The sequence below is a fragment of the Herpailurus yagouaroundi genome, unplaced genomic scaffold, assembly GCF_014898765.1.
Source record: "Herpailurus yagouaroundi ecotype Mexico unplaced genomic scaffold, PumYag 160, whole genome shotgun sequence".
NCBI lineage: Eukaryota > Metazoa > Chordata > Mammalia > Carnivora > Felidae > Herpailurus > Herpailurus yagouaroundi.
Window position 1 is genome coordinate 24,021,801 of NW_024412401.1, and position 27,162 is coordinate 24,048,962.

The 27,162-nt window shown below is 49.9% G+C and overlaps 1 protein-coding gene across 1 annotated transcript in view; it reads right to left on the bottom strand.

Annotated features, from left to right (window-relative positions):
- Window positions 1–1,034: 1,034 nt before the first annotated feature.
- Window positions 1,035–27,162, bottom strand: part of CORO2A (coronin 2A) — a 56,607-nt gene continuing 30,479 nt past the window's right edge. Inside the window, exons 3-12 of the mRNA XM_040481792.1 lie at window positions 14,712–14,828; window positions 12,085–12,234; window positions 10,353–10,532; window positions 9,482–9,598; window positions 8,599–8,703; window positions 7,770–7,866; window positions 6,879–6,991; window positions 6,440–6,530; window positions 5,267–5,511; window positions 1,035–4,020 (exon numbers count right to left, since the gene is read on the bottom strand). Of these exons, the coding sequence (XP_040337726.1) occupies window positions 3,889–4,020; window positions 5,267–5,511; window positions 6,440–6,530; window positions 6,879–6,991; window positions 7,770–7,866; window positions 8,599–8,703; window positions 9,482–9,598; window positions 10,353–10,532; window positions 12,085–12,234; window positions 14,712–14,828 (1,347 nt within the window). The 3' untranslated portion in view covers window positions 1,035–3,888. The remainder of the gene's footprint in view (window positions 4,021–5,266; window positions 5,512–6,439; window positions 6,531–6,878; window positions 6,992–7,769; window positions 7,867–8,598; window positions 8,704–9,481; window positions 9,599–10,352; window positions 10,533–12,084; window positions 12,235–14,711; window positions 14,829–27,162) is intronic.

A 27,162-nucleotide genomic window follows, 5' to 3' on the forward strand; every position in this document is an offset into this window, starting at 1 on the left:
GAAAAACAAATACTATTTGGTTTCGCTTATGTGGAATCTAAAAAAACCAAAAACAAACAGCTGAACTCCTAAAAACAGAGCAGAAAGGCGGTTGCCAGGGGTTGGGGGGGGGGGGAAGGGTACAAACTTTTAGTTATAAGATGCCTAAGTTTGGGGCGCCTGGGTGGCTCAGTCGGTTGAGTGTCATACTTTGGCTCAGGTCATGACCTCACTGTCCCTGAGTTCAAGACCCGCGTGGGGCTCTGTGCTGACAGCTCAGAGCCTGGAGCCTGTTTCAGATTCTGTGTCTCCCTCTCTCTCTGCCCCTCCCCTGCTCATGCTCTGTCTCTCTGTCAAAAATAAACATTAAAAAAAATAAGATGCTTATGTTCTGGGGATCTAATGTATAGCATGGTGACTATAGTTAGTAATACTGTACTGTGTACTTGAAATTTGTTGAGAGTAGATCTCCTGTTCTCACCACACACAAAAAATGGTAACTATGTGATATAACATGTGTTAATTAACTTGAATGTGGTTATCATTTCATAAGGTATACATATATTAAATCATCACGCTTGTACACCTTAAAAAATCACATGCAACCTAAATATATACAACTTGTCAATAAAATTGGAATATCTCAATAAAATTGGAAAAAAATTCTCATTTCCTATCCTTGGCTCTTAATACCCTTGATCCCTGCCCTGTCTGTACTCCACCCTTCACTTGTTTTCAGACCAGGGAATAGGCAGTTTTCTGTTTGGGATCTCTCTTTCCCAAATACCTTTTGCCCTGCTTGCTTCTATTTATCTTTCAGGGGTCTGCCGAAATATCACCTCCCCCAGGAAGCCTTCCTTGCTTCTCCTCCCAGAGCAGCCCACACTTTCCCTATCCTGGCCCTCCCTTTCCTCCAACCATGACTGAAAACTTCAGAGGGCAGGGACCAAGTCCGTTTCCTGTTGTATCTGTTTCCCAGCCTGGTCTCTGGCCCAAACAAGGAGATACTTAATTGGTATTTGTGGAACCAATCAAGAAAAGGAAAGCTCCATGTATTAAAATATTTAGGCAGATGTTGTTTATTATTTTGTTACATTCTTGCCATTGCACGATTTCATATCTATTTTTGCTTTTATTTCTTAATTTTTTTTACAAAGGTAAAAGGAGTTTCAGAAACAACATTAAAACAATCAAACTATTTCAGGCACGGGTTCATATTAAAAGCATAGATCTATTTTTGACTTCCTTCTTCCCTCTATGATACAATCAGGAAGAATAATTATCATAGAGCTAAGGTGGGTAGCCCTCAATGCTCATCTCCCAGTGCTGTCTTCGTTCTCAGAAAGTTCCTGAGTCAACAGGGGGCTCCCAGAGTATGGAGTAAAGAAATGAGTGCACATTCTACTTGCCCTGAGTGTGAGGGCCCGACCCTGCAGATGCTGGGCAAGTTCTACTTCATCAGTCAAGAATATAAACAAAAACACAATTTTAAAAAAATGGCTTAAAAAAATATTTGATAAAAATTACTTATCCCTCTCCCTTGCTGTGAAATCACTTAAATTCATTTAAATAATCCTAGTTGTAAAAACAAAACAAAACAAAACAACCCAAAAACAGTTTTGTTCATGGATGCCTTCATATTGTTTTTAAGCATGAGGTCTGGGTCCCTGAGGGGTAGGGAGAGCTCGAGAAGGTTATGTGCAGAGGAGGCATTCGGGTCCCTCCCCGGGCTCAGCCCCACCTCCAGCTCTTTGCAGCCAGTGCCTGTGGGCACGATGCTTCTTCATTCTCTGACAAGGACATGGGGAGAGTATCATTATTCTGACCACGGGAATTATTCTGGCCCATGTTAGAATTAGAGTTAGATGTGCCAGTGAGTGGAGGTGGGAGGGCTTTGTAAACTGTGAAGTGCTGGCCACAAATGAGGTGGGAGAGGCAACCCCATCCAGTGGAGCTCTGCTTCCCTGGCAGTGCCTGGGATTTGGCCTTCGGCGAGCCCCAGTGACCGAGTAAACAAGATAGGGAACGTGGGCATCTGGGGCGTGCAGTCGGGCAAGGGGACCAAGCCATGGCTAGGGGAGGGGGCACTCGGGCACAGAAACCTCATCGAGTTGCAGCTGGGGGGCCCAGAGAGATGTGGGATGATGCTTCCAACCCGGACTTAGAGGGTGGGGTTGGAGTCCCGGAGCCTATCTGGTGCTCCTTGTCCCCCTCTGTACCACACATAGGTACAGATGGGCTAACGCAGTGGGTCTCCAGCCTCAGAGTATTGCAGAATCACCTGGGAACTTCTAAAAACATACACAAAGCCAGGTCCTGCTCTGGAGATTCAGCTTCAGCTGGTCTAGGGCTGGGACGGGGCATCTGTATTTCTCGAACACTCTCAAGAGGACCCTAATGTACAGCGTGGGTTGAAACCTACCAGGCCAGGTGGGCTCCTGCAGTCCCCATCTTAGCTCCACGATCACCTTGTCCAGTGGGCAAAACCCATCATCTGCACCTGCTCGGTAAGGTTGGGGGGGGGGGTGGCATTTGACTTCCAACGTTCCCCATCTCTAGCTGGGCTGCTGTACTGACCACCGAGAAAGAACCTTAGAGAACAGGCTCAGAACACAGGTTCACAAAGGAGGGACACATAAAAACTCTCAGGCTGGCAGGGGACTTCAAGGCCATTTGGCCCTACTTCCTTGCCTAATGCAGTCATCCCTCTCCAGAAGCCCGCATGAGTGGGTGGCCAGAGACTCTGCTGGCATCCTGCCAAGTGTTGGGGCTTCCTACCTCTTGGACTGAAGCCTGCCTGTACCCTCCTGGAGCAGGCAGGCTCTGGGACCTGAGGGCTTTGGTGGTGGCAGTCAGTGGTCATAGGCACCACCCTGATGTCTGCTTCCCCACACGAGGGATAGCGTCTGCCCACATTTGGCTGATTCTGGTTCAAGAGAGGACGGTTTTGGTCTCCTATCCGTGTTCTAGAACTGGGCCAAACCTTGACTTATTTCCCAGAGGTTAAACTCCCTCTGCCCTTTCACCAAGGTCTTGTGAGTTCCTATAGCAGACCCAGATCATCACCTTATATAGGTAGTTTTCCTCAGGTCAAGACCAAGGTTTCTTGTCTCAGGAGGCAGATCCTGTAGAGGGCAGCACATGCCAGGGTCCCCTAGTTCAGATGGAGAAATTGAGACCAGAGAGGGAGTAGCTTGAAAGAGGTACAGAGCGAGTCAGGGGCACAGAAGAGGCCAGAACAGATGGATTTCTGCCCTGTGGGCTGAGGGCTGCTTCAGACTAGAAGCAGCAGAAAGACCCACCCAACAGACCAGAAGCTTGACCCAGCCCTGCCATGAACCCTCTGCAGACGCTGATCACTTGCCTCTCTCTGGGCCTCAGTTTCCCCACCTGTAAAATGAGGAAGTTGGGCCAGATCACAGTTTTTCAAACTTCTAAATGTTTTTTCAGAAGCAGAATTATGTATTCCATAGAAGCCAATATATAAATCAGAGAGAAGGGGAGCTGTGTGGTTGGAACGGGGTGGGGGGGAGCACAGCCCTCCTGCCTAGCCTTCCTCTCGTTCTATGGACCCCAGTTTGAAAATCTCCTAGGGCCTTCCAGCTCTAACTTTGCACAATGTTCTTTCCCTTGAGAAGTTACAGCTCATCGTGGACCCTTAAAAACAGAATTAACCAGAAGGCAAGATATCGTCTACAAAGAGTCGATTCAGACAGTGTTGTTTTGAGAAGGCAAATAGAAAAACGGCACCACGTCCCTCCCACTAGAATCTTCCAGCGACCGAGAGTTTCATTTTCTGGTAAAAAATATAGAAATAGTGGTTGTTGTTGGGGGACTTGTGGTTTGGTTCTGGACCTCCCCATGGAGCCGAGTGGTGTCCCTGAGGGCGAGGAGGGCAGACATCTCCGCTCAGAACCTCTCCGAGCCCATCCGCAAGTTTTTGATCTCCAGTTCCAACTGTTTGGCCTGGACCTCGCGCTGGGTCACCAGCTCCCGGAGCCTCCGGATCTCCTCCTGTTGCCGATAAAACATCTGCAGCAGCTGGGAAAGTACAGCACAGAGAGAAATGTCACTCGGTGCCCCAGGATGGGAGGGGCCAGAACACCAGCAGGAAGGACAAAATGTTGCTCCCTTTTCACTCAGAAAGATGGAGGTGATTACCACGGCTGAGGCCTGAGGGAGCAACCATTGCACAGATCTTTTATAAAACCTTGTCTGGGGTCCCTGGGTGGCTCAGTCAGTTAAGCGTTCGATCCACATGTTTGTGGTCATGATCCACAGTTTGTGGGTTTAAGCCCCACGTCGGGCTCTGTGCTGACGGCTCAGAGCCTGGAGCCTGCTTTGGATTCTGTGTCTTCCTCTGTCTCGGCCCTTCCCCGGCTCACACTCTGTTTCTTTCTCTCTCTCAAAAATAAATAAACATTAAAAAAAAATTTTAAAAACCTTGTCTTTACCCAAGAAATGAAACTTTAAAAGACTTGATCTTTCAGACTTTTTTTTTTTTTTTTTTGCATCCTTAGACCCCCTGTGGCACAGAGAAAAGGATACTTGGCCCCGAAGTCTGGAGATTGGACTTTTCACCACTGCTAAAATCGGTGGCCTCAGGCAAGTTACTTACCCTCCCTGAGCTTCAATTTCCTCCTCTAGGAACTAGGGGGCCAGAAAACTAAGTTCGGCATTAACATAGTTGCTGCGCTGTATAGAATGCAACTGGACGTTGGGTGTCCCCCACCTAAGGATCTCCGGATGCCACTGGATGCTCATGACACCCCTCCAAGGGGGGTGTCAGCACTCCATTGTACCACTGTGGGGACTGAGGCTAAGAGAGACTCGGCCCCTGGGTCTGAGGTCCTACAGTCAGTACTTAGCAGAGCCAGGATCAGAATTCCACTGTGAGATGCCAGTCCCTGTGTTTTCACCCACTACCTACTGACTTCCAGGGCTCTGGAGAGAATTCAGGGAGGTTATATACCACAGTGCCTACTGCAGGACCCAGCACACGGTAGGCACTTAACACAAGTTGACTCCGAAAGCACAGAAAATCCTAGTGTCAGAACTGGAAAGGACTTTGATGCCAGATCAAACCCTCTGCATTTCACAGATGGTCTTCCACCATCATCTATATGCAAACCCACCATCTTGGCATACAGATGGCGCTCACTGCCTGTCTGCTGAATGAATTAACAAAGTGAGTTAAGTGGCCAGGCCAGGGCACACAGCTGGTTGTTTTTCTCACCCCTCATTTTCTCCCCCACTTCCAAGCACAGCCCCCACCCCTCGTTCACACCTCGTTCTCTGTCTTTGGTGGGGGACACTCGAAGACGTCAAAGCCGTTTGTGAGCCGGGTTTTCTTCTCTTCCAGCCTGTGTTCTGCTGCCCTCCTTGGCATCTTCCCCTCCGGCAGGGAGAAGGGCCTCTGGCCATCTTCTAAAACCAACTGTTTTGTCCGGTTGAGGGAGGGGGGTCTCTCTGGGAGCGGTGGCTGGGAGCTCAGCTGCTCGGAGCCTGGCCTTAGGGACACCAGGACTGGCCCTGGGAGGGAAGCAAAGGGCTGCATGAGGACTGAGTGTCCATGAGCAGATGCTGCCACACGCAGACACGCACAGTCACGTGATGGAAATGGAGCTCTGGCCACACGCAGACACCAGCCTGCACACCAGGGCACCAGGAGAGCACACACACACACACACGCACACGTGTGATCATCTAGGTGATGCCCGGTTTGTAGGAGCAGCACAGTGCACACCCTGGAGCTGCCCCTAAACACCGTGGGTGCCTCCAGTGAAGCTCTGCCCTTGCTCTGTGGGCACAGTCCCACACGCATTGTGCTCTGCCGTCTACCAGTTCATGAATCCTCCCAGCAGCCCTGAGAAGCAGGGGAGGCAGGTATCACAGTCACAGAGGAGGCAACAGGCCCAGAGAGCAGCAGAGCAAGTGTTGCCCAAAGCAGAGAGGCAGAAGGACAGGGACGTCCCAGTCATACAGGCAGCTGCTGGGGCAGGGCTAGGGACCACACACAGCCTCCCCTGGGCTGGCCCTCAGGTGGAGAGAACAGGGAGGGTGTCAGCACAGGGAAGGAGGGCCTGAGGTGGGGTGGGGCAGCTGCTGCCCAGAGGGTCTCTCAGGTCGAAGAGCAATGCACCCATGTGGATGGGAGGAAAGGCAGGGGCATCCGGCTGAGACTCTCCAGTCACTCTGCACAGCCTGGAGTTTCAAGAAGTTTTCCATGGAACAAAATTCCTTGATTTGGAAGAGTTTCCTGAGCCACTTGGGGCAACGCCTCCCTTCTCAGACCATCCTAGTCCCTGGGGACCAACTGTCGAGGCCCACCTGTCCAGGGTTACGGGCGAACACAACTAGAGGCCAGACCCCGCTCAGCTAGACACTCTAGCTGAGCTCAGCCACTAGACACTCTATTTCCCCGCACGTTTGCGCCGGGCCTCTTCTCAGCCTCCCTCACCTTTATTCATCCCACAGAGCCACTCCTGGGCCGACAGAGAGGGCTGGGTTCCTGCCGTGGGTGGGTAGATGTCCTCTTGGTAAGACTCCGACTGCAGGAGAAGCCAGGACAGTGAGGGCTGGGATGGCAAAGGGGCTGCCCAGACGGGAGGGCCCTTAGGGAGCTGGGGTCCGGGCTTTCCCCACCTGTGAGTTGAGGAAACCAAGGCCCAGAGAGCAAAGGGGCATGGCCAAGGTCACACAGCAACTCAAGAGCAGAGATAGGGCGAGGCTTAGGCAGCAACACTGCACTGACAATGAGGAAGGCCTTCCCCTTGAGGAGTGGCCCTCAGCCTCCCTGCTGTTGCCCCAGGGGCCTGGGCTCCAGGCTCCAGGTCCGGGGCCTGTTCTCTCCAGGAGGGGTTCCTGCCTCCCTCACAGATGGCTGCCACCACCCTTACCCGCCGGGGTACAATCATGGATACAGGCTCGATGAGGTTTTTGGTTGTAATCAGCTTATAGAAGCGGAAGATCTCGCAGGAGGACACGTCGAGACCTCTCTTTGGCATGACACCTGCGGGCAGATGGTCAAGGAGGGCTAAGAGGTTCTGGCTGGGCTGCGGTCACAGGGGCCCCGGTGTGAGTGGCAAAGCCAGGTCGCACACCCGGACGTGAGCAGAGAGTACCCTCCTCCCGCCACCGTTCCCTCTACAAACAGTTCATGAACGAATACCTACACGGTGCTAGGGAAATGAGACTCTGTCCTCACCTTCAAGGACTTCGCGGTGATTTTAGCTTGGCTTTTATAGGAAGCATGCTCTGCTCAAGGCCCTCCGTGACCACCCCCACAGCTTGGCCCCAGCTGCTCTGAACAGAGCTCTACCCCCGTTTTCTGATTAGTGTTAGCGTGGTCTCTTTCTCCTTCCCTCTGCACTCAATCTGTGTCTTCATGTTGAAGTGGGTTTCTTATAGCCCACATATAGTCGCATCTTGTTTTGTCTTTTTGCAAACACACTTAAAAAGTAGGGGCTCTCCTAGGTCAGTCTCTCTTACATCCTGGCTACTGTTGTAACTGTTCTACCTCGGCCTACAACACCTTCATGCTCTCCCCATGCTGTGCTCTGTTCTCCCTTTGACTCCTCAAGTATTGCCTCCTCTGAGAAGCCCTCCTTGACTTCCCGCTGCACATTCCCGGAGGACCTCCTGTACACCTCCATCAGGCCTCCCGTAGAGTCAGTGTTGATCTATCATCTCCCCTCCCAGATGTGGGCCCCTCCAGGGCAGGCCCCTCCTCTGACTCGTTCCTGTCTCCCCAGGTCCCACGTGGCCTCAGTGCGCCACACCACACTCACCAATCCCCTTCTGGGGGTTGTAGGAGCGGTATTCCGTCAGGTAGTTCAGGTGAGGTTTGTCGGCACTCACTTCATAGTAGCGGATGTTTCCATCTCCCTGAGGAGCAGGAGGGTGCGCTCAGAGCCAGTTCCCACCGGCCCGCTCCTGACCCCTGTCGCCACGCAGCGGTGAGCTGGCAAAGCCTCTTCACACAAGAAAACACCAGGGGACTATCGCCAAGGCACTGGGGGGCCTCATTGTGACATCCCATCCCCCCAACCATGATGCAAAGCCCACCCATGCGCCTCCAAGGCAGAAGCTCGGTGGGGGAGCACAGGCAGGAATCTCACTGCCAGCCTCACAAAAAGGTCAGAAGTGGCAGGCGCTGAGGCCATCAGGCGGGTCTTGGTGCCCTGGGGCACTTCTGGTGGTTGTTGTCATAATAACTGGGGAGGGTGGAGGCTGCTCCTGGCATTGGCGGGTAGGAGCTGGGATGCCAAGTGATGGTCCTACCTAATGAAGACCTGCTCCACCCCAAATTTGAAGATGCCCTTATTGAGGAACACCAACTGGTCCCTCGTCATCTGGATCCAGAGCTGAAGAGGGACAAGCTTGGGGTGTCTGACCAAAGCCATGGCCCTAGGTGTTCCTAGAGAGCCAGGAAGGTGGGCCAGGTGCTGTGCTCACCAGAGGGCCAGATGTGTGCGGTACCTCCCGCCTGTCCCTATCCCTGCCCTGCAGGCTGAGGGCGCCAGGCTGCTGTCTGGCTACGGGCAGGGCCGCGCTGGGGTAGTTCTGCTTCCTGCCTCAGCGGTGCAGGCAGCCACCTCCCTCCCAAGACAGGCTGACCTTCCCCACCACGTAGAGCATGCTGGTGTCTGTGTCGTAGAAGGGAAACAGCACACCCGAGGAGCCATCCAGGTCCTCCTCTGAGAGAGGCACGGAGAGGTTGTCCTGTAAGGGAAGGGAAGTCAGAAAGGCCTGTGGGTCGCTCCTGGGGAGGATGGAGATGAGAATCCCTGTCAAGGGGCTCTGGATGTGTGTGTGTATGTGTGTGTGTGTGTGTGTGTGTGTGTGTGTGTGTGTGTGTGCGCGCGAGAGAGAGAGAGAGAGAGAGAGAGAGAGAGAGAGGGAGGGAGACCACCCCTTTTCTTTTGCCGGCATTTTGCCTTTCACAGATCGCTTCTCACATGCCTGATCACACACCAGCCCTCCCCTGCTTGTTTTATGATTTGTTGTGAAAGATGATGGAGATGTAGAGAGAGAAAGTGATTTGTCTAGTCTTTGAAACTCTAGCCAAGTGATCCTTCCAATCAATACTGCTTGGCCTGGCCCTCACCCTCATCCCCCTCAGCTGCTCCTTCTGCCCACATGCCTTGGTGTTTCCTTCCAAGCCCTTGCTCCAGCTGTTTCCTCTGCCCAGAAGGTCATCTCCTTTCTCTCCCCCCAGCCCCTGCCCTGTCCTGGTTCCAGAAGTGGCCACCTCCCTCCACCCCTTACACCACGGCCACTGTCTCCTTGAACGAGAAGATGCACAAGGTCTGGGCTCGCCCCACCAGCTGCTGGCATCTCCCTGTTATTCATCCCTGGGTCCTTCACACCAGGCAGGCTGTGCTAAGTAAGTGCTTGAGAAATGAGCAAGGGAATGAATGAATGAATGAATGAATGAAGCCAGCACTCAGCTGAAGGGTGATGGTGAGGGGCAGGGTGCGGGCTCACACAGGAGACTCACCTGGTCCCACACGGCCATCTGACGGTGGTTCCACCGGGATGTGCCTGTGGACAGCAGCTTCTTCAGGTTCCCCAGAAACAGCACTTTGTTGGCCCGGTGCCCCTTGTAGCTGGCTTCCTGGACAGTATGTACAGTCAGGGACTCCCGGGCAGCAAGCAGCTGGGGTCTCTGGCTTCCCTGCCTTTGCTTGTGCTGTGGCAGGACCTGGAATGCCTTCCTTGTTCACTCCAGCTCTTAGAGAATCTTTCCAGAGGGACCACCTCCAGGAAGCCTTCCAGAGACCCCCCCCCACTCCCACCCCATCCACATTGAGTCTCTCCTGTTATTTTTGGTGAGAGTTCTTTTTTCTGAGCCAGGATAGAGGCAAACTTCTGCTCAGCTCCATGCTCTTTCTGAAAGTTGACTGAGCACTCTATCACTGTATGCAAGGCATGGGGCTGGGCGGGCACTGTCATCTGGATTATCTCATGCAGTCCTCCAAGAGGAAGGACTAATGGTCCATTGTTGTAGATAAGGAAACAGTGGCCCAGAGAATGGGAAGTGCCTGCCTAAGGTCACACAGTGGACAGACAGTCGTGTCATGCCTCTCGACAGAGCTAAGGCACATTGACAAGCTCTGGAGTTAGACCAGGGTCAAAGCTCAGCTTTCAGTGTGGCCACGTCACCTTACCTCTCTTCAGCCTCAGTTCTTTCATCTGAAGATTGGGGGTGACATCCGCTACCTCCCAGCCGGGGGGACAGAAGCTATAGCACATGTGAAGGCTTGGCCAGAATGCTGATGGCATTACCACCCTGTTCTCTGAAGCCTCCCCCAGCCCCTCACCACTCCTTGCTCCTCTGTCCCCAAGCCCGATCCCAACCCAGCACACACCTGGAGGACGGTCCCTGCCCGGGGGTCGAGAATCCGAATCTTGCGGTCTTTACAGGTGGTGGCCAGCAGGCTGCCACTGGGGTTGAAGGACATGGAAAGGATCACGTCTTGGTGGCAGCAAATTGTCCTCACGGGGTTATTGATTACAGAGTCCGTTGTGTCCAGGTTCCAGACCATCACCTGTATGGCAATGAGCTGGCTCTGAGCACAGTGTTGCCCCGCCCCTGGCTCCCACAGTCGCAAGCCCGCCAGGCTGCAGTGAAACATGGTATCCCCAGGAGGGAAGACACAGATGGCAGTCTGGCCAAGAAGCCTTGGGTGGGAGGATGGATCTGCCCGCTGAAGCTGCCACGTGGCAAAAGGGGAAGCCGGGAGTCAGGCTGTCTGGTGGTGAAAAGAAAACACCATCTGCTTTGGAGCAACAAACATCCATGGCTGGAGGACCGTAGGGGATGAGCTAGACCAGGGGGTTTCAAACAGTTATTAGTAGCAGTTTCCACCTCACACAGATAAACAGGACTGCCATGTTTAGCTGCATAGGTTGTGCACTGCACAGCTCCAGGGCAATCCATTCTCATAGCCCATGGTATGAATTGCACCCCCTGGAGCTGTGTGCAGAATAATGTGCACAATCATCGCAGCGCCCTGCACACTCACCCTACATAAACAGAAAAAAGAGCACTTCTGATCAGGAGGGAAGAGACCCTGGGGCGCCTGGGTGGCTCAGTCAGTTAACTGTCCGACTTCGGCTCAGGTCATGATCTCCGTGGTTCGTGGGCTTGAGCCCCGCATCAGGCACTGTGCTGACAGCTCAGGGCCCGGAGCCTGCTTCGGATTCTGTGTCTCCCTCTCTCTCTGCCCCTCCCCTGCTTGCTCTCTGTCTCTCTGTCTCAAAAATAAAAATAAACATTAAAAAAATTTAAAGAAAACAAGAAGGGAAGAGGCCCTGCCAGCCACTCCTATCCCACCCTTTCTTCATCACAGAAGCCCCCAAAGTGCCTCTGTGAAGCCCCATGTCGTGAAGGGATGAGTTTAAAAGCCATGGCTATGGTCACACCAACTCCATTTGTGTACAGATAGAGAAACTGAGGCCTAGAGAAGGCAAGGGACTTTCCCAGTTCATACTGCAAGGCAGAAACTTAGTTGGAATAGAATCTAGAGCTCCTATCCTGTGAATTTTCCCAATCCACAGGCCCACAGACTTCCAGCTTGGCTCTCAACGGGGCAATGGGAAGCTTCTCTGGCCAGGGCTCAGCCCAACCCATCCCCTCCGAGCAGATTAATGGGTTGAACAGTGTACTCCCCCCCCCACCCAACCCCAAATTCAGGTCCACCTGGAGCCTCAGAATGTGACCTTATTAGGAAACAGGATCTTTGCAGATGTAATCAATTATGATAAGGTCATACCGGATTAGCATGGGCCCTACAACCAATGACTGGTGTCATTATAAGAAGAGCAAAGGACACACAGAAACACAGAGAAGGCCATGTAAAGCTGGAGGCAGGTTGAAGTGATACAGCTCCAGGCCAAGGAATGTGTGGAGCCGCCAGAAGTCCCAAGAGGCATGGGAGGATTCTTCGCTAAGATCTTAGGACAGAGCGTGGCCCTCCTGATGCCTTGATTTCAGATTTCTGGTCTCCAGAACAATGTAAAAATAAAGTTCTGTTGTCTCAAGCTGCCCAGTTTGGTCATCTGGTAGGGTGGCCCCAGAAACTGAGTGCATGGACCCACCTTGTAGTCATAGCCAGAGCTGAAGAGGATGTTGGCGGCCGTGGGGTGCCACTCCACCAGGCCCACCCTGCGGGCATGGCCCATCAGCTCCTTCCTGAAGACTGTGAGGTTCTTCGTCAGCAGCTGCGTGGGGATGTCCCAGATCTTAATCTTTCAGGGGAGACACAGCCGGTGGGGGAATGTTGTTAGCCAGGGTCACCGTGGCACCCCAGCCACCCTAAGCCACAGAGCTGGCAGTGCCCAGCAGCAGGGCCAGGGGAGCGCTCTCTGTATCCATCTCTCACTCAGTGGAGGGGCAGGGAACCCTTAGAGGGACAGAGGCTTTGCCAAGGTCTTCCAGCCCAAACAGGGGCTGACATTGCCAGAGCTGAGCCCAGACCTCCAGATCTCCCTCTTGGTAATCCTTGCCATCCTAATGACCTGAGTTGTGGGGAGCTGGGTGGGCCATAGGCCTGACTCCCAGGCTGATGTCAGAGCAAATCCGACTCCCAGCCTACACTATCTCTCAGAGTACACTGGTCTACCCCTTCCTTGTCCCAAAGGTGTAGGCTAGGAGGAAGGCTCAAATGCCAGGAGGAGGAGTTTGTGCTATATTGTCAGGGCACTAGGGAGCCAGTGCAGTCTCTGGAGCAGGATAGGGTAGGGAGAAGCTCTTTCCTTTGGAGTGCCCCCCTTGGATGGCCTGGAAGAGGAAAAATGAAGGGTCAGAAGGCCAGGCTGCAGGGGGTCACAGCCTGTATTCCACAGTAAGGGCCTGGGAGGAGGGGCTGGGGCCTCCTTCCAGAGCAGTGTTGTTGAGGATGGAAGGCGCTTCCTTGGTAGAAAGCTCCCAGTTACGGAGGGGATGGCCAGTAACCTGATATTCTTTGTTGTCCTTTGGGGTTCTCAGGCCCCTATGTGATTGTATGTCCGTTTTCCCTCAGAGATACCCAGGGTTTTCAGGTAGACTTTGTTTTCGATTCGACAAATATTTATTTCCTGGTCATCTGGATTTAAAACCAGGAAGGCAGCCCCATGAGGTGAGTGCCAGGTGCTCTAGACGACGAGTTGGGTGAATCCTATTACTGCACAGAACTGGCCCCTGCTGGAGGACGGACTTCGGGCAGACCTGTGTGGGAGGGGCAGAGACCACCCCCCAGACTCCTCAGAGCTACAGGGTCATCCCTGCCCCACAGGGTGGGGACAGGAAGGAGACAGCTGAACACTCTACATGGGAGGGCCTGAGGTTAGGCACTGCCATCCCTGATACTTGTGTGTACTCTTCCTGCCCCCGGGGGCATCTGGGAAGGAACTGGTGGCAGGAGATGAGAAGAGCTAGGAATTTCATGAAGATCTTGTAGGGAGTCTTCAAAGCAGGCCTGAAAAGGCAAGTATTTCAGGACTCAGAGTCAGAGTCAGGGGACAGAGTCAGATATTCAACATCCCACCATTGGAGGCAAAGCCAATTCTCACAGGGCCTGACTGCCCCTTCAGTGAAACCATCCTGGCAGATACTGTCCTTTACGCTCCTCGGCAACCCCTATATGCGACTGGCACAAGTCTTCTGAGAATTTTCCACTTGCTTCTCCTGACGAACTGGTCTGTTTCCTTTTAATCAGACAGTAAAGGCTTCTGCAATACATTCTATTTCCCTTTTTGCCTTGACTGCCAGGCAGCTCTGAGTTAAACCTGGAACTCTACGCTTGCAACCCTTCAAAACCAAATTCTGAGTATTATTTCCTCACTTCCTCCATCTGTGGCTGCTGCCACTTAGGGAAGTGGCATAACTCAGTGAAAACATACTGGGCTCTAGAATCAAGCCTCAGCCTGAAGCCTTGCTCAGACTGTGTGACTTTGGACAAACTGCTTCACCTCTTAGATCCTCAGTTTCTCCATTAAAAAAAAAAAAAAATCTTACCTCGTGGGGCTGCCAGGAAGCCAGATTGAAATGGTAACGTGTAGTTGAGAGTCAGGAACACAATGGGCACAAAATAAACTGTCACTGTGCCCTTCATCCTTATTTTAATCATCTGATCATATCTGTGTCTTTTGTTTTAAGCCACACTCACGGCATTTTTGAAGTGGGAACAGAAGAAATTATCAATAAGTAACACTGAACATTGTGGGTAGCAGGGATTATGACCCTGATCCAGAACAGGGGCTCAAAAAAGTTGGTGGGGCTAAAGCTTTTGGGAAAGTTGTGGTGCCCATATTCATCTAAGGATTCCATTCTTATCCTTTTAAAGCTCCCCTCCCCACTGTCTGTGAGATTAAGTGTCACAATATTTTCTGACTGCAATAAAAAATGCTCCTTAAAGCATTTTATAGTTCCCCCAAAAGATGGGCTTTTCCACTGGAATAGGAGTCTCTGTGGATCTTCATTAGCTGCTTGGGGGCTATTATGTCCATTCTATAAGTGGGGGGAACTAAGTCCCAGATAGGAGGCCTAAAGGTGTGGTGCTCCAAGTCCCAGAGCCCAGAACTTCTCCCACTCAATCTCACTAAGCCCCTCCCCACACAGTGACCTCACCTCATGAAGGATCAGCGGGTCAGGAGCATCAGAGCCAAGTACAGACACTATTCCATCTCCCTGTGCCCCAATCCCACTCATTTTGGGAAAGGGAACCGCCTTATGTGCTGATACTCACTGTGGTATCTTCAGAACAGGAGGCGATCTCAAAATCATTAAAAGGATTCCACTTGATGTCTAAGACGTTCCCTTTGTGCCCGCAGACCTTTGGGTAGTGGGGGTCCAACTTTCCTGTCTGCAAAACAGTGCCCAGGAGTGTTGGAGAGAAGAGGGGACTAATTCCACTTAAGCAGTCAGTCGGGCAGTCAGCAATCACTGAGTAGACTGGAAAATGTAAGGGACAGAACGGAGTGTGAATCTAGGCACCACCACTATTCTCTGTGTGATGCTGGGGGAGTCACATCACTTGTCTGAGCTTCAGCGCTGTCCTCAGTATGTTCATAAGGTTCGTGTTGAGTATCATAGATGAGGTGTGGAAAGGGTCTAGCACAGTGCCTAGCACGTAGTAGGTGTTCAGTAAAAGGATATTTCCCTTCACACACTGCTGATGGGAATGAAAAAATGGGGCAGCCACTTTGGAAAACAGTCTGGCAGTTCCTTAAAGGGTTAGACATAGAGTTACCATGTGACCTAGCGATTCCACTCCTAGGTATATCCCCATGAAAAATGAAAACACAAGCCTACGAAGAACCTGAACACCGATGTTTGTAGCAGCATTATTCATAATAGCCAAAAGGTGGAAACAACCCAAATGTCAATCAATGGATGAATGGCTATGCAAAATGTAGTATATCATACAATGGAGTATTACTTCAGCCAAAGAGGGAATGTAGAACTGACACACACTGAAACATGGATGAACCCTGGAAACATGCTGAGGGAAAGAAGTCAGACGTAAAAAGTCACACTTTGCATGATTCCACATAAATGATGGACCAGATGTGGTTTCATCGTTAGAGCACATTGATACATCTTCTGGTGCCCAGTATTCAGAACCCTGAAAAATCCAGAGCAGGTAAATCCATAGAGACTGAGAGCAGATTAGTGGTTGCCCAGGACCCGGGGTGTGTGTGTGTGTGGGGGGGCAATAAGGAGTGACTGCTAAGGGGTGTGGAGTTTCTTTGTGAGGTGATGAAATTGTTATGAAATCAGACAGTGGTGATGTTTGCACAACATGTGACTACCTTACAACCCCACTGAATCATACATCTTATTTTTTTTATTTTTTTAAATTTGTATTTTATTATTGATACTTCAATTTCCTATTCATTTATTTGTTTGTTTATTTAGAGAGAGAGAGAGAGAGAGAGAGAATGCATGAGTGGGAGAGAGGGGCAGAGGGAGAGAGAGAGAATCTTTTTTTTTTTTTTAATTTTTTTTTTCAACGTTTATTTATTTTTGGGACAGAGAGAGACACAGCATGAACGGGGGAGGGGCAGAGAGAGAGGGAGACACAGAATCGGAAACAGGCTCCAGGCTCTGAGCCATCAGCCCAGAGCCCGACGCGGGGCTCGAACTCACGGACCGCGAGATCGTGACCTGGCTGAAGTCGGCCGCTTAACCGACTGCGCCACCCAGGCGCCCCATGGGAGAGAGAGAGAATCTTAAGCAGACTCTGTGCTCAGAAAGCCTGATGCAGGGCTCAATCCTATGACCCTGGGATCCTGACCTGAGCCAAAATCAAGAGTCCAACGCCCAACAAATGAGCCACTGAGGTGCTCCTGAATTGTATACTTTATTTTATTAAAAAAATTTTTTTAATGTTTATTTATTTTTGAGAGAGAGAGAGAGACAGAGCACAAGCGGGGCAGGGGCAGAGAGAGAGAGAGAAAGGGACAAGGATCTGAAGCAGGCTCTGTGCTGACAGGGACTCGAACTCATGAACCGTGAGATCATGACCTGAGCCGAAATCAGGTGCTTAACTGACTGAGCCACCCAGGTGCCCCTGAACTGTACATTTTAAAATGGTGAGGAATGCCTGGGTGGCTTGGTCAATTGAGCATCTGACTCTTGGTTACAGCTCAGGTCATGATCTCACAGTTTGTGAGACTGAACACTGAGCCCTGTGTTGGGCTCTGTGCTGACAGCGTGGAGCCTGTTTGGGATTCTCGCTCTCCCTTTCTCTCTGGCCCTTTCCTGCTTGTGCACACACAGGTGCGCTCTCTCTCAAAATAAATAAATAAACTTAAAAAAAAAGGTGAATTTTATGGAATGTGAATTATACTTCAAATAAAGAGAAAAAAAAAAGAGCATTTTCTTCCCTTTCCACTTTGCCTGCTGAGAATTGCTATCTGGGCACTGGGGGGACACAGGTCCCAAGCTGAGACTTCTTGACCCGCACACGGACCTGGGTTTCCTGGGCCATGGCACAAGCGTGTCGGTTCAGTTATAGAAACCTGGAGTTAGGGGCGCCTGGGTGGCGCAGTCGGTTAAGCGTCCGACTTCAGCCAGGTCACGATCTCGCGGTCCGTGAGTTCGAGCCCCGCGTCAGGCTCTGGGCTGATGGCTCAGAGCCTGGAGCCTGTTTCTGGGCTGATGGCTCAGAGCCTGGAGCCTGTTTCCGATTCTGTGTCTCCCTCTCTCTCTGCCCCTCCCCCGTTCATGCTCTGTCTCTCTCTGTCACAAAAATAAATAAACGTTGAAAAAAAAAATTAAAAAAAAAAAAAAAAAAGAAACCTGGAGCTGGCAGCGACCGGCACACTCATGTCACACATCATATATGTCACACATCACATCGCACAGCTCGGCAGAACAGGCCCCAGGCCCTCTGCCTGCCAAAGCAGGCTTGGTCCACATCCACCATCCAACTTCAGATGCCGAAACACCACCCCCGCCCCCACCAGAATGCTCTGCAGTCCAGTTTTCCGTTCCCGAGGTAGAGACAGCTGAGAAGAAAAATGGCCTACATCCATTCATTCAGCAAATCTACATGACATATGTAGGGACAGGCCCCATGCGAGGGGCTGGGGAGCACAGGATGTACTATTTGACCCCGCAGGATCAATGCTCTCAGGATCTTTACAAAAGGTCTTTCAAGAACACAGTGGGCTCAAGGAACACCCACCGCCTCTCCTAACCTCACTTCCCCAACTCTGTAGAAACCACTGAGACCCTGCCGAGTTGAGATCCAGCAAAGATGCAGAAGCATCTCGGACCTGGCTTAGTAAGACTGCAGCTGCTATGGGAAAAGACACAGGGCTTCTGGGTCACTCTGGCAAACTAGCAAACACAGACACTGAGACCCTGGCTCATGGAGGCTTTATGCATGCATCTTAGTAGTTGTGCAAACAGAGGTAGTGGTCCTGGGCTCCCCTTCAGACATACTCTGCCCAATTCAGCTCTTACCTCTCGGGAAAGGGTATTAGACACCTCACCCTTGACTGGATCCCATACTGGAGGGGGAACTCTATACAGGACATTATTTGATAAATTGGAACATGAAAGGTAGATTAAAGTATTGTTACAATGTTAAACTTTGTGACGTTGATAACGTGATATGGTTATATAAGAGAATATTTGTACTTTCAGGAAACACTCAAGTATTTAGGGGTAAAGGTCAAAGGTATAGGTAATGTATCCTCGAATGGTTAGGAAAAGAAAATTATACCCTCATATATACATTCAGACAGAGAAAAGCAAAGAACTTGGACATGTGTCATTTGTTAGTGATGTGTGAGTTCCATTTGGGCTTCTCAACAAGAAGAGGGGTGCACGCCCCCTGCTCCTGGGGCCAGTGTCCTGGAGGGAGAACGTGACCCTATAGGCCCTGCCCAGGTCTTGACAGGACCACCGCTCCGGCCAGCGACCTCTTGCCTCGCCTCCAGGCCACTCTGCCCGCTGTTGTCGGTGAGCTTTCAAAAATTAAAATCTGATCGTGTCCTGCACCTGCTCAAATTTTGCAAGCTCCTTTTTCCTCATGTGTAAAATGTGAATAATAATCTCTTCCTTACAGGGCTGTTATGAGGGTAAAATGAAATATTGTGCGTGAAAAGCCGAACAGTGGTGCCCTAGAGTAAGTGCTTAAAAAAGAGGAGCTGTTATTATGTGTATACATGTGTGTATGCATACCCACGTGTGTATAAAAAATGAGGGAAAAAAGACTGGAAGGAAAGGCACCAAAATGTTATTCATGGTTATTTGTAGACAGTGGGATAAATGGTAGTTTTATCATCTGTGTTTCTTTTTTTAAATTTTTGCAAACTTTCTATAAAACAGTGTGGATTTTGCAATAAACGAAAGACATTTGTTAACACAAAACTCTAAACTTTCTGAAAAGATGGGTCCTTCCAGGATCGGCCAAAAATGTGTTATAAAACTGCAAATCTTTTTTTTTTTTTAAGTTTATTTATTTATTTTGAGAGAGAAAGAGCGAGAAGCAGGTGAGGGGCAGAGAGAGAGGGAGATAGAATTCCAAGCAGGATCAGTGCTGTTAAGGGAGAAGCCCAATGTGGGGCTCAAACTCACAAATCATGAGATCACCACCTGAGCCAGGATCAAGAGTCAGACGCTCAACCAACTGAGCCACCCAGGCACCCCTAAAACTGCAGATCTTGAAGGGCTCTCAAAGACCAGGACCAGTAAAAACCCTTCGAACTCTCTTACCTGCCCCCATGGCAGGCATCACTAATGGATTACAGCTCTCTCGCTGGCCCCAAACTGGAGGGACTTGCTCAGGGTCACAGAGAATGTGGAGGGCAGAGTGGGCTGCAGCCCAGGGCTCTGGCTCCCAGGTGTATCTGTGCTGTACTTGCTGTGCTTGAGGGCTCTCAGCCCTCTTTGAGTCAGTGTCCTGCCCCACTTATGCACACAGCCTTTCCTTCTCTTAGCTCATTTCCTGGGTCAAAGGGCATGAACAGTGCTCGGTCTTTCGTTATGGCACACCCAGTTGCTCTCTGGCCCAGAGCCCTGCCACAATTTTGTCCTGAAGGTTTCTGGGAAGAGCTGATCGTCAGGCTGGCCTTGGCTGACAGGAGGCAAGCTGCCCAGGAGCTCCATTCAGACCACTGTGGGTGGAGGCTCAGCTGAGCCTCAGACTCAGGAGGTGCTTGGGGGGCCAGGCATGGCTCAGATGGGGCAGCGCTCCTCCCAGGCCTCCCAAAGCAGAGACCCCAGCCCCAGACAACTTCTCTTCCTTCTCAGAGAACAAGGGATGGCTCATTCTCCCCTGGGGCCAGCAGGTTGCTCTGCCTAACAGGGTTTTATGCTGAGGTCTGACATTAATGGACATTATTAGCCAGCCTGATGGGCTATTGACCGAGCTGCTAAAAGCCCTGTCATGACAGGGACATTTAGAATCAGGAGGCCACTTCTGCCTTTCAGTCCACTAGTCCAGCAGTCAGCCAGGGCCAGGCCTCTGATTTATGGGGGACGCAGCTCTAAATCAGGGGAGGTACACCCGCCCTCCTCGCAGACTGCAGGGAACCCTGGCTTGGGTGCAGAAGCTGGCTGCTCAGCCCGGAGAGATGCCACTTCCAAGTCTCGGTGGGGCTGCCCTGAGTGGATGGAACTGTGGGACCCGGAAGGCTGAGCTAGGCAGGTGGAGGACACTGGGGCAGGCAGACCTCAGCTGCTGGGATGGGACAGCGGTGCGGCCGTCCCCACAACACCCAGCACTCAACAGGGTGCGGCCATTCCCACAACAGTGTCACGACCTCCAGGAACCCTTCCAATAGCCCAGGGTGGACATGGGAGGCAGGGGTGGTAGGCACGAGTACAGGTGGAGGTAGGCTGCATAGTGTAGAAGAGGTTAGGCAGGCACGCTGACTCAGGCTTCCTGCGTTTGAGTCCCTGCTACGGCACTTAACAACCGTGTGACCCTGGGCAAGAGACCTCAGCTGTCTGTGCCTCAGTTTCCTCATCTACAAAATGGCAACAGTAGGACTTCGCAGGGTGCGAGTGATTACATGAGCTCATACAAGTAAAGCACTTTAAGACAGTGCCTGGTACATGGTAGGCTCTCAGTAAATTCACCAGCGTAAGTTTGTCAGAGCTAATCACAGTGACCCAGTGATTACAGCGATTACAGTGACAGTAAAAACTGTCACTCAAAATGCTTCAGGGGCCCAAGGATGTGCTCAGTGTGAGTCCCAACTGTTCCACAGGGGACTCCCATCTCTCCCTGCACAACTGATGGGTGACTGAGCCAGGGTGCCCTCCGTGAATAAAGTGATGCCTAGATCGTATTCCAATGAGTGAACTTGAACGAGCACATTCTCATGCCTGTAAGGAATAGGGCTGTAAATGTTGTTCTTTAGAAACCATAATTTAGGGGGCCATTTATGTGCCAGGCCCATGCTTCGTGCTTCGCTCACCTTATTTGATTTAGCTCCCAACCACCCCGGGGAAAATCACCATTTAAGGTGCAGCAGTCGGGGAGCAGAGAGGTTGACAGTCATGTGCTAAGAGCCACGGAGCCAGTCTGCAGCAGAGCCCTGAGAACTGGGAATCTTTCCTCTCGCTCCCTGCTCTGCCGTTTGCCCCCCTCTCCCTGTAGTTATCATTGGCATTGGGCACGACTCTCACTGAGGACCTCCCTGGAACTGAAGAGACTTTCAAAAACAAAACAAAACAAACAAAACAGGAAGCAACATGTCATACTAGCCCACCCCCTACATTTCAAGAAAGAGAATCTGAGTGTGGAGGGAACAAATGTGTTCCACGGAAGGTTGGAGGTTCAACATGTTGGCTGGGACAGAGACAGAAGCCTGATGAGGAAGGCAGGATTCGTCTGCAGGCAATGGGGAGCTCTGGGAGGGGACCGAGCAGGGGAGTGACAGGGTCAGACACAAGCTTGAGAATCAGTGGGGCCTCTACTGGCACAGCAGAGAGGCGCTCCTCCCCTTCTCCCGGGCACCACAGTGTCAGTCTGACTCCTCTGATCTGGTCCACTCCCAGGGCCCATCCCCAGGGTTCTGCCTGCCCTTGTTTTCAGTTCTCCCCACCTACCACACCTCATGGCAAAGTCCACCCTGCACACCCCCAGGGGTGGCTTTGATGCAGGCCAGGCCCCAGGCTCAGGAGCCCAACCTGGCCTGTCCCCAGGCTCTGGGCGGGCCTGTCTCCACACCTTCGTGTTCCCTGAGCACAGCCCTTGTTGCCCAGGCTGCCAGAGTCTCTCTCCAAACAGTCTTGTCCTGGGTCACAGTGAGAGGAAGGAGCCTGCCTGCAGAATCACCCAGTACCTGGGGCTGCCTAGTCCATCTGAGAATACATTCTAGGACGCTGTGGCGAGGTCAGGCACCTTCCGATACTTATGCTCCTGTATACACTCCATTAAATAATTAGCTAGTTTGTACCTCTGTTCCTTCTCATGGCTCTAGTTTACTGACACCTTTCTGTGCCTGACTGGGATGTCATTCCTGGTATCTGACCAGCAGCCCATATAAACCAGAGCCCAAGCTGAGAAGCAGCACACAGACGAATTAAGCAAGAACAGGGCCCTGTGGCCACATCCAGGTCTGGGCCACATTCCAGTCCTTACCCTCAGGGTTCAGGGTCCTTGGGGAAGTCATCTCCCTGAGCCTCGGCATCCTCATCTGTACAATGGGGCAATACTTCCTACAGAAGGAGTTAAGGAAGAGATTGGCATAAGCACCGTCCTTGGTCACCACGTGAAAAAGGGCCCTACAGGCCTGTCTGTCTGGAAGTGCTGCATCAAAGGCCCAGCATGCGTGTCCTCTCCCAATCTCCTCTGGTCCTACTCGAGCAGGCTGCCTGTGGTTACCTAAGAAAACATCAACCGAATGCAATGCGTGGATCTTTCTGGACCCTGATTCAAAGCAACCAAACGCAAAGAGGCATTTATAAGGCAATCAGGGACGTATCCACATGCACTGGGAATATGCACAGAAGATATTATCAATGCTGCAATCCTGGCCCTGCACTTATGTCAGAAAATGTCTCTAGGTTTTAGAATTGCATGCTGGAATTTATAGGGGTAAAATGACAAAATGTCTAGGATTTGGTTTAAAATACCTCAGGGGGGAAAAAAAAACATGGACGAAGCAAGATGAGCAAAGTCTTTAAAATTCTAGAATCTGGGTAAGAAGAGTCATACTATTGTTTTTATCTACTCTTGTGTTTGAAATTCTTTCATAATTACAAAAAGAACTAGATTAGAGACTAGCGACTGAAAATGTAGTTTATAAACCAGCAGCGTCAGCATCACCTGGGAGTATGGATGTCAGAATCGATGCATAAAAATACAGGATGCCCAGGGATATTTAAATTTCAGATAAATGACAAAAAAGTTTTCAGGATAAGTATGCTCTGTGCAATGTTTCATTTGTACTAAAAAATACCTTGGCAGTTTCTTACAAACCCAAACATGTAAAGCTACTTGAGGACCTAGCGACTGCACTCGTGGGCATTTACCCGGAGAAACGGAGACTTCATACAGAAATCTATATATGCCTAAAGCCCCAAATTGGAAACAATCTCGGTGGCTTTCAATGGGTGTCTGGTTAAACAAATGGCGTGCACCCACACCACAGAACATTACTCAGCAATGGAAAAGAGTGAGCAATTGATCCATGCAACAACCTGGATGGATTTCCAGGAAATTACTCTGAGTGACCAAAGCTAAGCCCAAAAGGTTACATACTGTATGGTTCCATCTATGTGACATTCTTAAAATGGCCCAAGGATACAGAAAACACGAATAGACACTTCTCTAAAGAAGACATCCGGATGGCCAACAGGCACATGAAAAGATGCTCTACGTCGCTCCTCATCAGGGAAATACAAATCAAAACCACACTCAGATATCACCTCACGTCAGTCAGAGTGGCCAAAATGAACAAATCAGGAGACTATAGATGCTGGAGAGGATGTGGAGAAACGGGAACCCTCTTGCACTGTTGGTGGGAATGCAAATTGGTGCAGCCACTCTGGAAAGCAGTGTGGAGGTTCCTCAAAAAATTAAAAATAGACCTACCCTATGACCCGGCAATAGCACTGCTAGGAATTTACCCAAGGGATACAGGAGTGCTGATGCATAGGGGCACTTGTACCCCAATGTTTATAGCAGCACTCTCAACAATAGCCAAATTGTGGAAAGAGCCTAAATGTCCATCAACTGATGAATGGATAAAGAAATTGTGGTATATATACACAATGGAATACTACTTGGCAATGAGAAAGAGTGAAATATGGCCTTTTGTAGCAACGTGGATGGAACTGGAGAGTGTTATGCTAAGTGAAATAAGCCATACAGAGAAAGACAGATACCGTATGTTTTCACTCTTATGTGGATCCTGAGAAACTTAACAGAAGACCATGGGGAGGGGAAGGAAGAAAAAAAAAAGTTAGGGAGGGAGTCAAACCATAAGAGACTTAAAAACTGAGAATAAACTGAGGGTTGATGGGGGGTGGGAGGGAGGAGAGGGTGGGTGATGGGCATTGAGGAGGGCACCTGTTGGGATGAGCACTGGGTGTTGTATGGAAACCAATTTGAGAATAAATTTCATATTGTAAATAAATACATACATACATACATACATACATACATACATACATAAAATGGCCCAAGGATAGAAACAGAGAACATGAACTTCTGATTTCGGCTCAGGCCATGATCTCATCATTCGTGAGTTCGAGCCCTGCGTTGGGCTCTGTGCTGACAGCTTGGAGCCTGGACCCTACTTTGGATTCTGTGTCTCCCTCTCTTCTCTGCCCCTCGCCTGCTCACACTCTTTCTCTCTCAAAAATAAATAAACATTAAAAAAAAAAAAAAAGAAATCAGAGAACAGATTAGTGGTTGTCAGGGGTTATAGAGAGAGTGGGGGTGGAGGGAAGTGGCTAGAGCAACAGTAGGGATCTTTGTGGTGGTGGCAATGTTCTGTATCTAGACTGTACCTATGTCAATATCTTGGTTTTGATATTGTACTCTAGTCTTGCAAGATGTTACCTTTGGGGGAAACTGGGTAAAGGGTTCACAGAATCTCTATGTTATTCTTAAAACTGCATGTGGAATCTACAATGATCTCAAAACAAAAAAGTTTAATCAAAAAGAAAAAAATAAGCAAAAAAAAGTTATTCGGTGTTTATTTGAAATTCAAGTTTGGGGGCCCCTGGTGGCTCAGTCAGTTAAGCAGCTGACTCTTGATTTCAGCTCAGGTCATGAGATCGAGGCCTGGGTGGGGTTCTGCACTGGGCACATAGCCTGCTTGAGATTCTCTCTCTCCCTCTGCCCCTCCCCCACTCGTGCAAGGGTGCACACGCGCTCGCTCTTTCTCCCTCTCTCTCTCTAAAAAAAGAAAGAAAGAGAGAGAAATTCAAGTTTAACTGGGCATTCTGTGTTTTATCTGGCAACTCTGGAGCTTGTTGGAACACAAATTCCCCAGCTCCACTTCTGACCCATGGAATCAGAGTCTGTGTTGTGACACTCAGGTGTGAGCTCTGATTAGTGGCTTCCACCTCCTGTTGTGCTTGGATTCCTAAGATCTGTGATAAAAGCAATTAACATGTGTCCTTGGGCTATTTACGATATTTCAAAAAGGCCAAAAGGAATCACACATTTTACCCAGGATCAGGCTGTACAGGACAAGTGGGTTTCAACTCTCCAGTGGCTTCTCACTGGACTCAGAATAGGCAGACTCCTGCCCTGTCCTCCAAGGCCTTCACAGTCCTAATGCTGCTCCCCTCTCTGACTTTACCTCCCATTGCTCTTGCCCCTGTGACACTGTACCAGTTTGTGTCTCAAACACACCAAAGCCAGAGCCCACACCAAACCCATTTCCACCCCAGGGCCTTTGTACTTGCTATTCACTCTGCCCGAATACCCCACTTCTAGAGTTTCAGGTGGCTCTCTGCTCAAATGTTGCCTCCCCAGAAAGACCTTCTCTGATCATCCTATCTTTCTAAACCAGGTCCACCCTCCCCACCCAGGTAACACTCCAACACATCATACCAACTTATTTTTTTAAATCAGTTGTTAGTACCTACTTATACTCAGTAGTTCACTGAGTTAGAAATTTAGTTCTGGGGGTGCGTGGCTCAGTTAGTTAAGCATCTGACTCTTGATTTTGGCTCAGGTCATGATCTCATGGTTTGTGGGTTTGAGTCCCATGTCGGGCTCTGTGATGACAAGTGCGGAGCCTGCTGGGGATTCTTTCCCTTTGGGGATTCTCTCTCTCTGCCCCTCCCCCACTAGCATGCTCACCCTCTCTGTCTCTGTCTCTCTCAAAAATAAATAAATAAAACATTAAAAAAAGAAACAGACATTTCTGAAAAAGACCGAGTAATAAAAATCTGAAAAACACATTAATATAGAGTCTGTTTAGTGGATAGAATCTTAAAAAAAAAACTTTTTTCAATGTTTATTTATTTTTGAGAGACAGAGAGAGACAGAGTGTGAGTGGGGAAGGGGCATAGAGAGAGGGAGACACAGAATCCAAAGCAGGCTCCAGGCTCTGAGCTGTCAGCACAGAGCCTGACATGGGGCTTGAACTCACAAGCCACAAGATCATGACCTGAGTGGGAGTTGGATGCTTAACCAACTGAGCCACCCAGGTGCCCCTGGATAGAGCCTTTTAAAAGCACCCAGAGCTTGAGAAAAACAAGTGGTTAAATGGGTCATCCCTAGGAGACCTTTGAGCTCTGACCTTTAAGTCTTTCCATAAATCCCATTTTATACTTGTCCCTCCCCAGCATGAAAAATTTCAGCTCTAGAATACAGTTCACACTTCTCATCCTGGCATTCAAGGCCCTTCTAATCTGGCCCCATCCAGGTCCCCAGGGTACTTCCCTTCCTCCCCTTCAACACAGACTGTTCATTTGTTCTGGCCAGACTGTTCTCTGCATTATTATCTGGTCACTCCATGTACAGTCCCACCTCTATGCCTTTGCTGATGCCATTCCTTTTGCCAACGACACCCTCCCTATTTATTTAGATGAACAATCATTGGGTAATTTGTTCAACCAATGAAAATTTATGAGCACCAACTGCATGCCCAACATGTGATATTTAGGTCAACACAGTAGCCATTCTCCGCTCCCCCCATTCCAAGTGCATTAGGAGGTACTAGCAGAAGAACACAAATAACTCTAATTCAAAGTAATCAGGGTGTGGTATCCTAAGAAAGGAATATGCTGTAGACTACATCCAAAAAAGAAGAATGCCTTGGAGATTTGGGAGAGGGAGAAAGAGAGGCCATTCATGAACATGGTATACATTTCCATTTATTTAGGTGATCTTTAATACTAGTTTTTCAATAATGCTCTGTATTTTCCTCCTTTTGTTTGTTCATTCCTATATATCTAATCTTATTGCACTGCAAATGCTTACATATTATAAGTGTTCTTAGTATATAAAAATGCAATTCATTTTTGTATTCTGATTTTTTTGTATCCAGCCACCTTCCAAAAACCCTTATTATTTTTCTAATAATTTGACCGTATATTCTTTTGGGTTTCTATGTAGGCAATCATACCTATAAAGAAGAGTGATTTTATGTCTTCCATTTCAATCCTTCTACCTTAACTTATTTTTCAGCTTTACTGTGCAGGCCAGGACCTTTACCTCACTGCTGATTTTAAAGGGATGTTTCTAACATTCCATCTTTATGAAT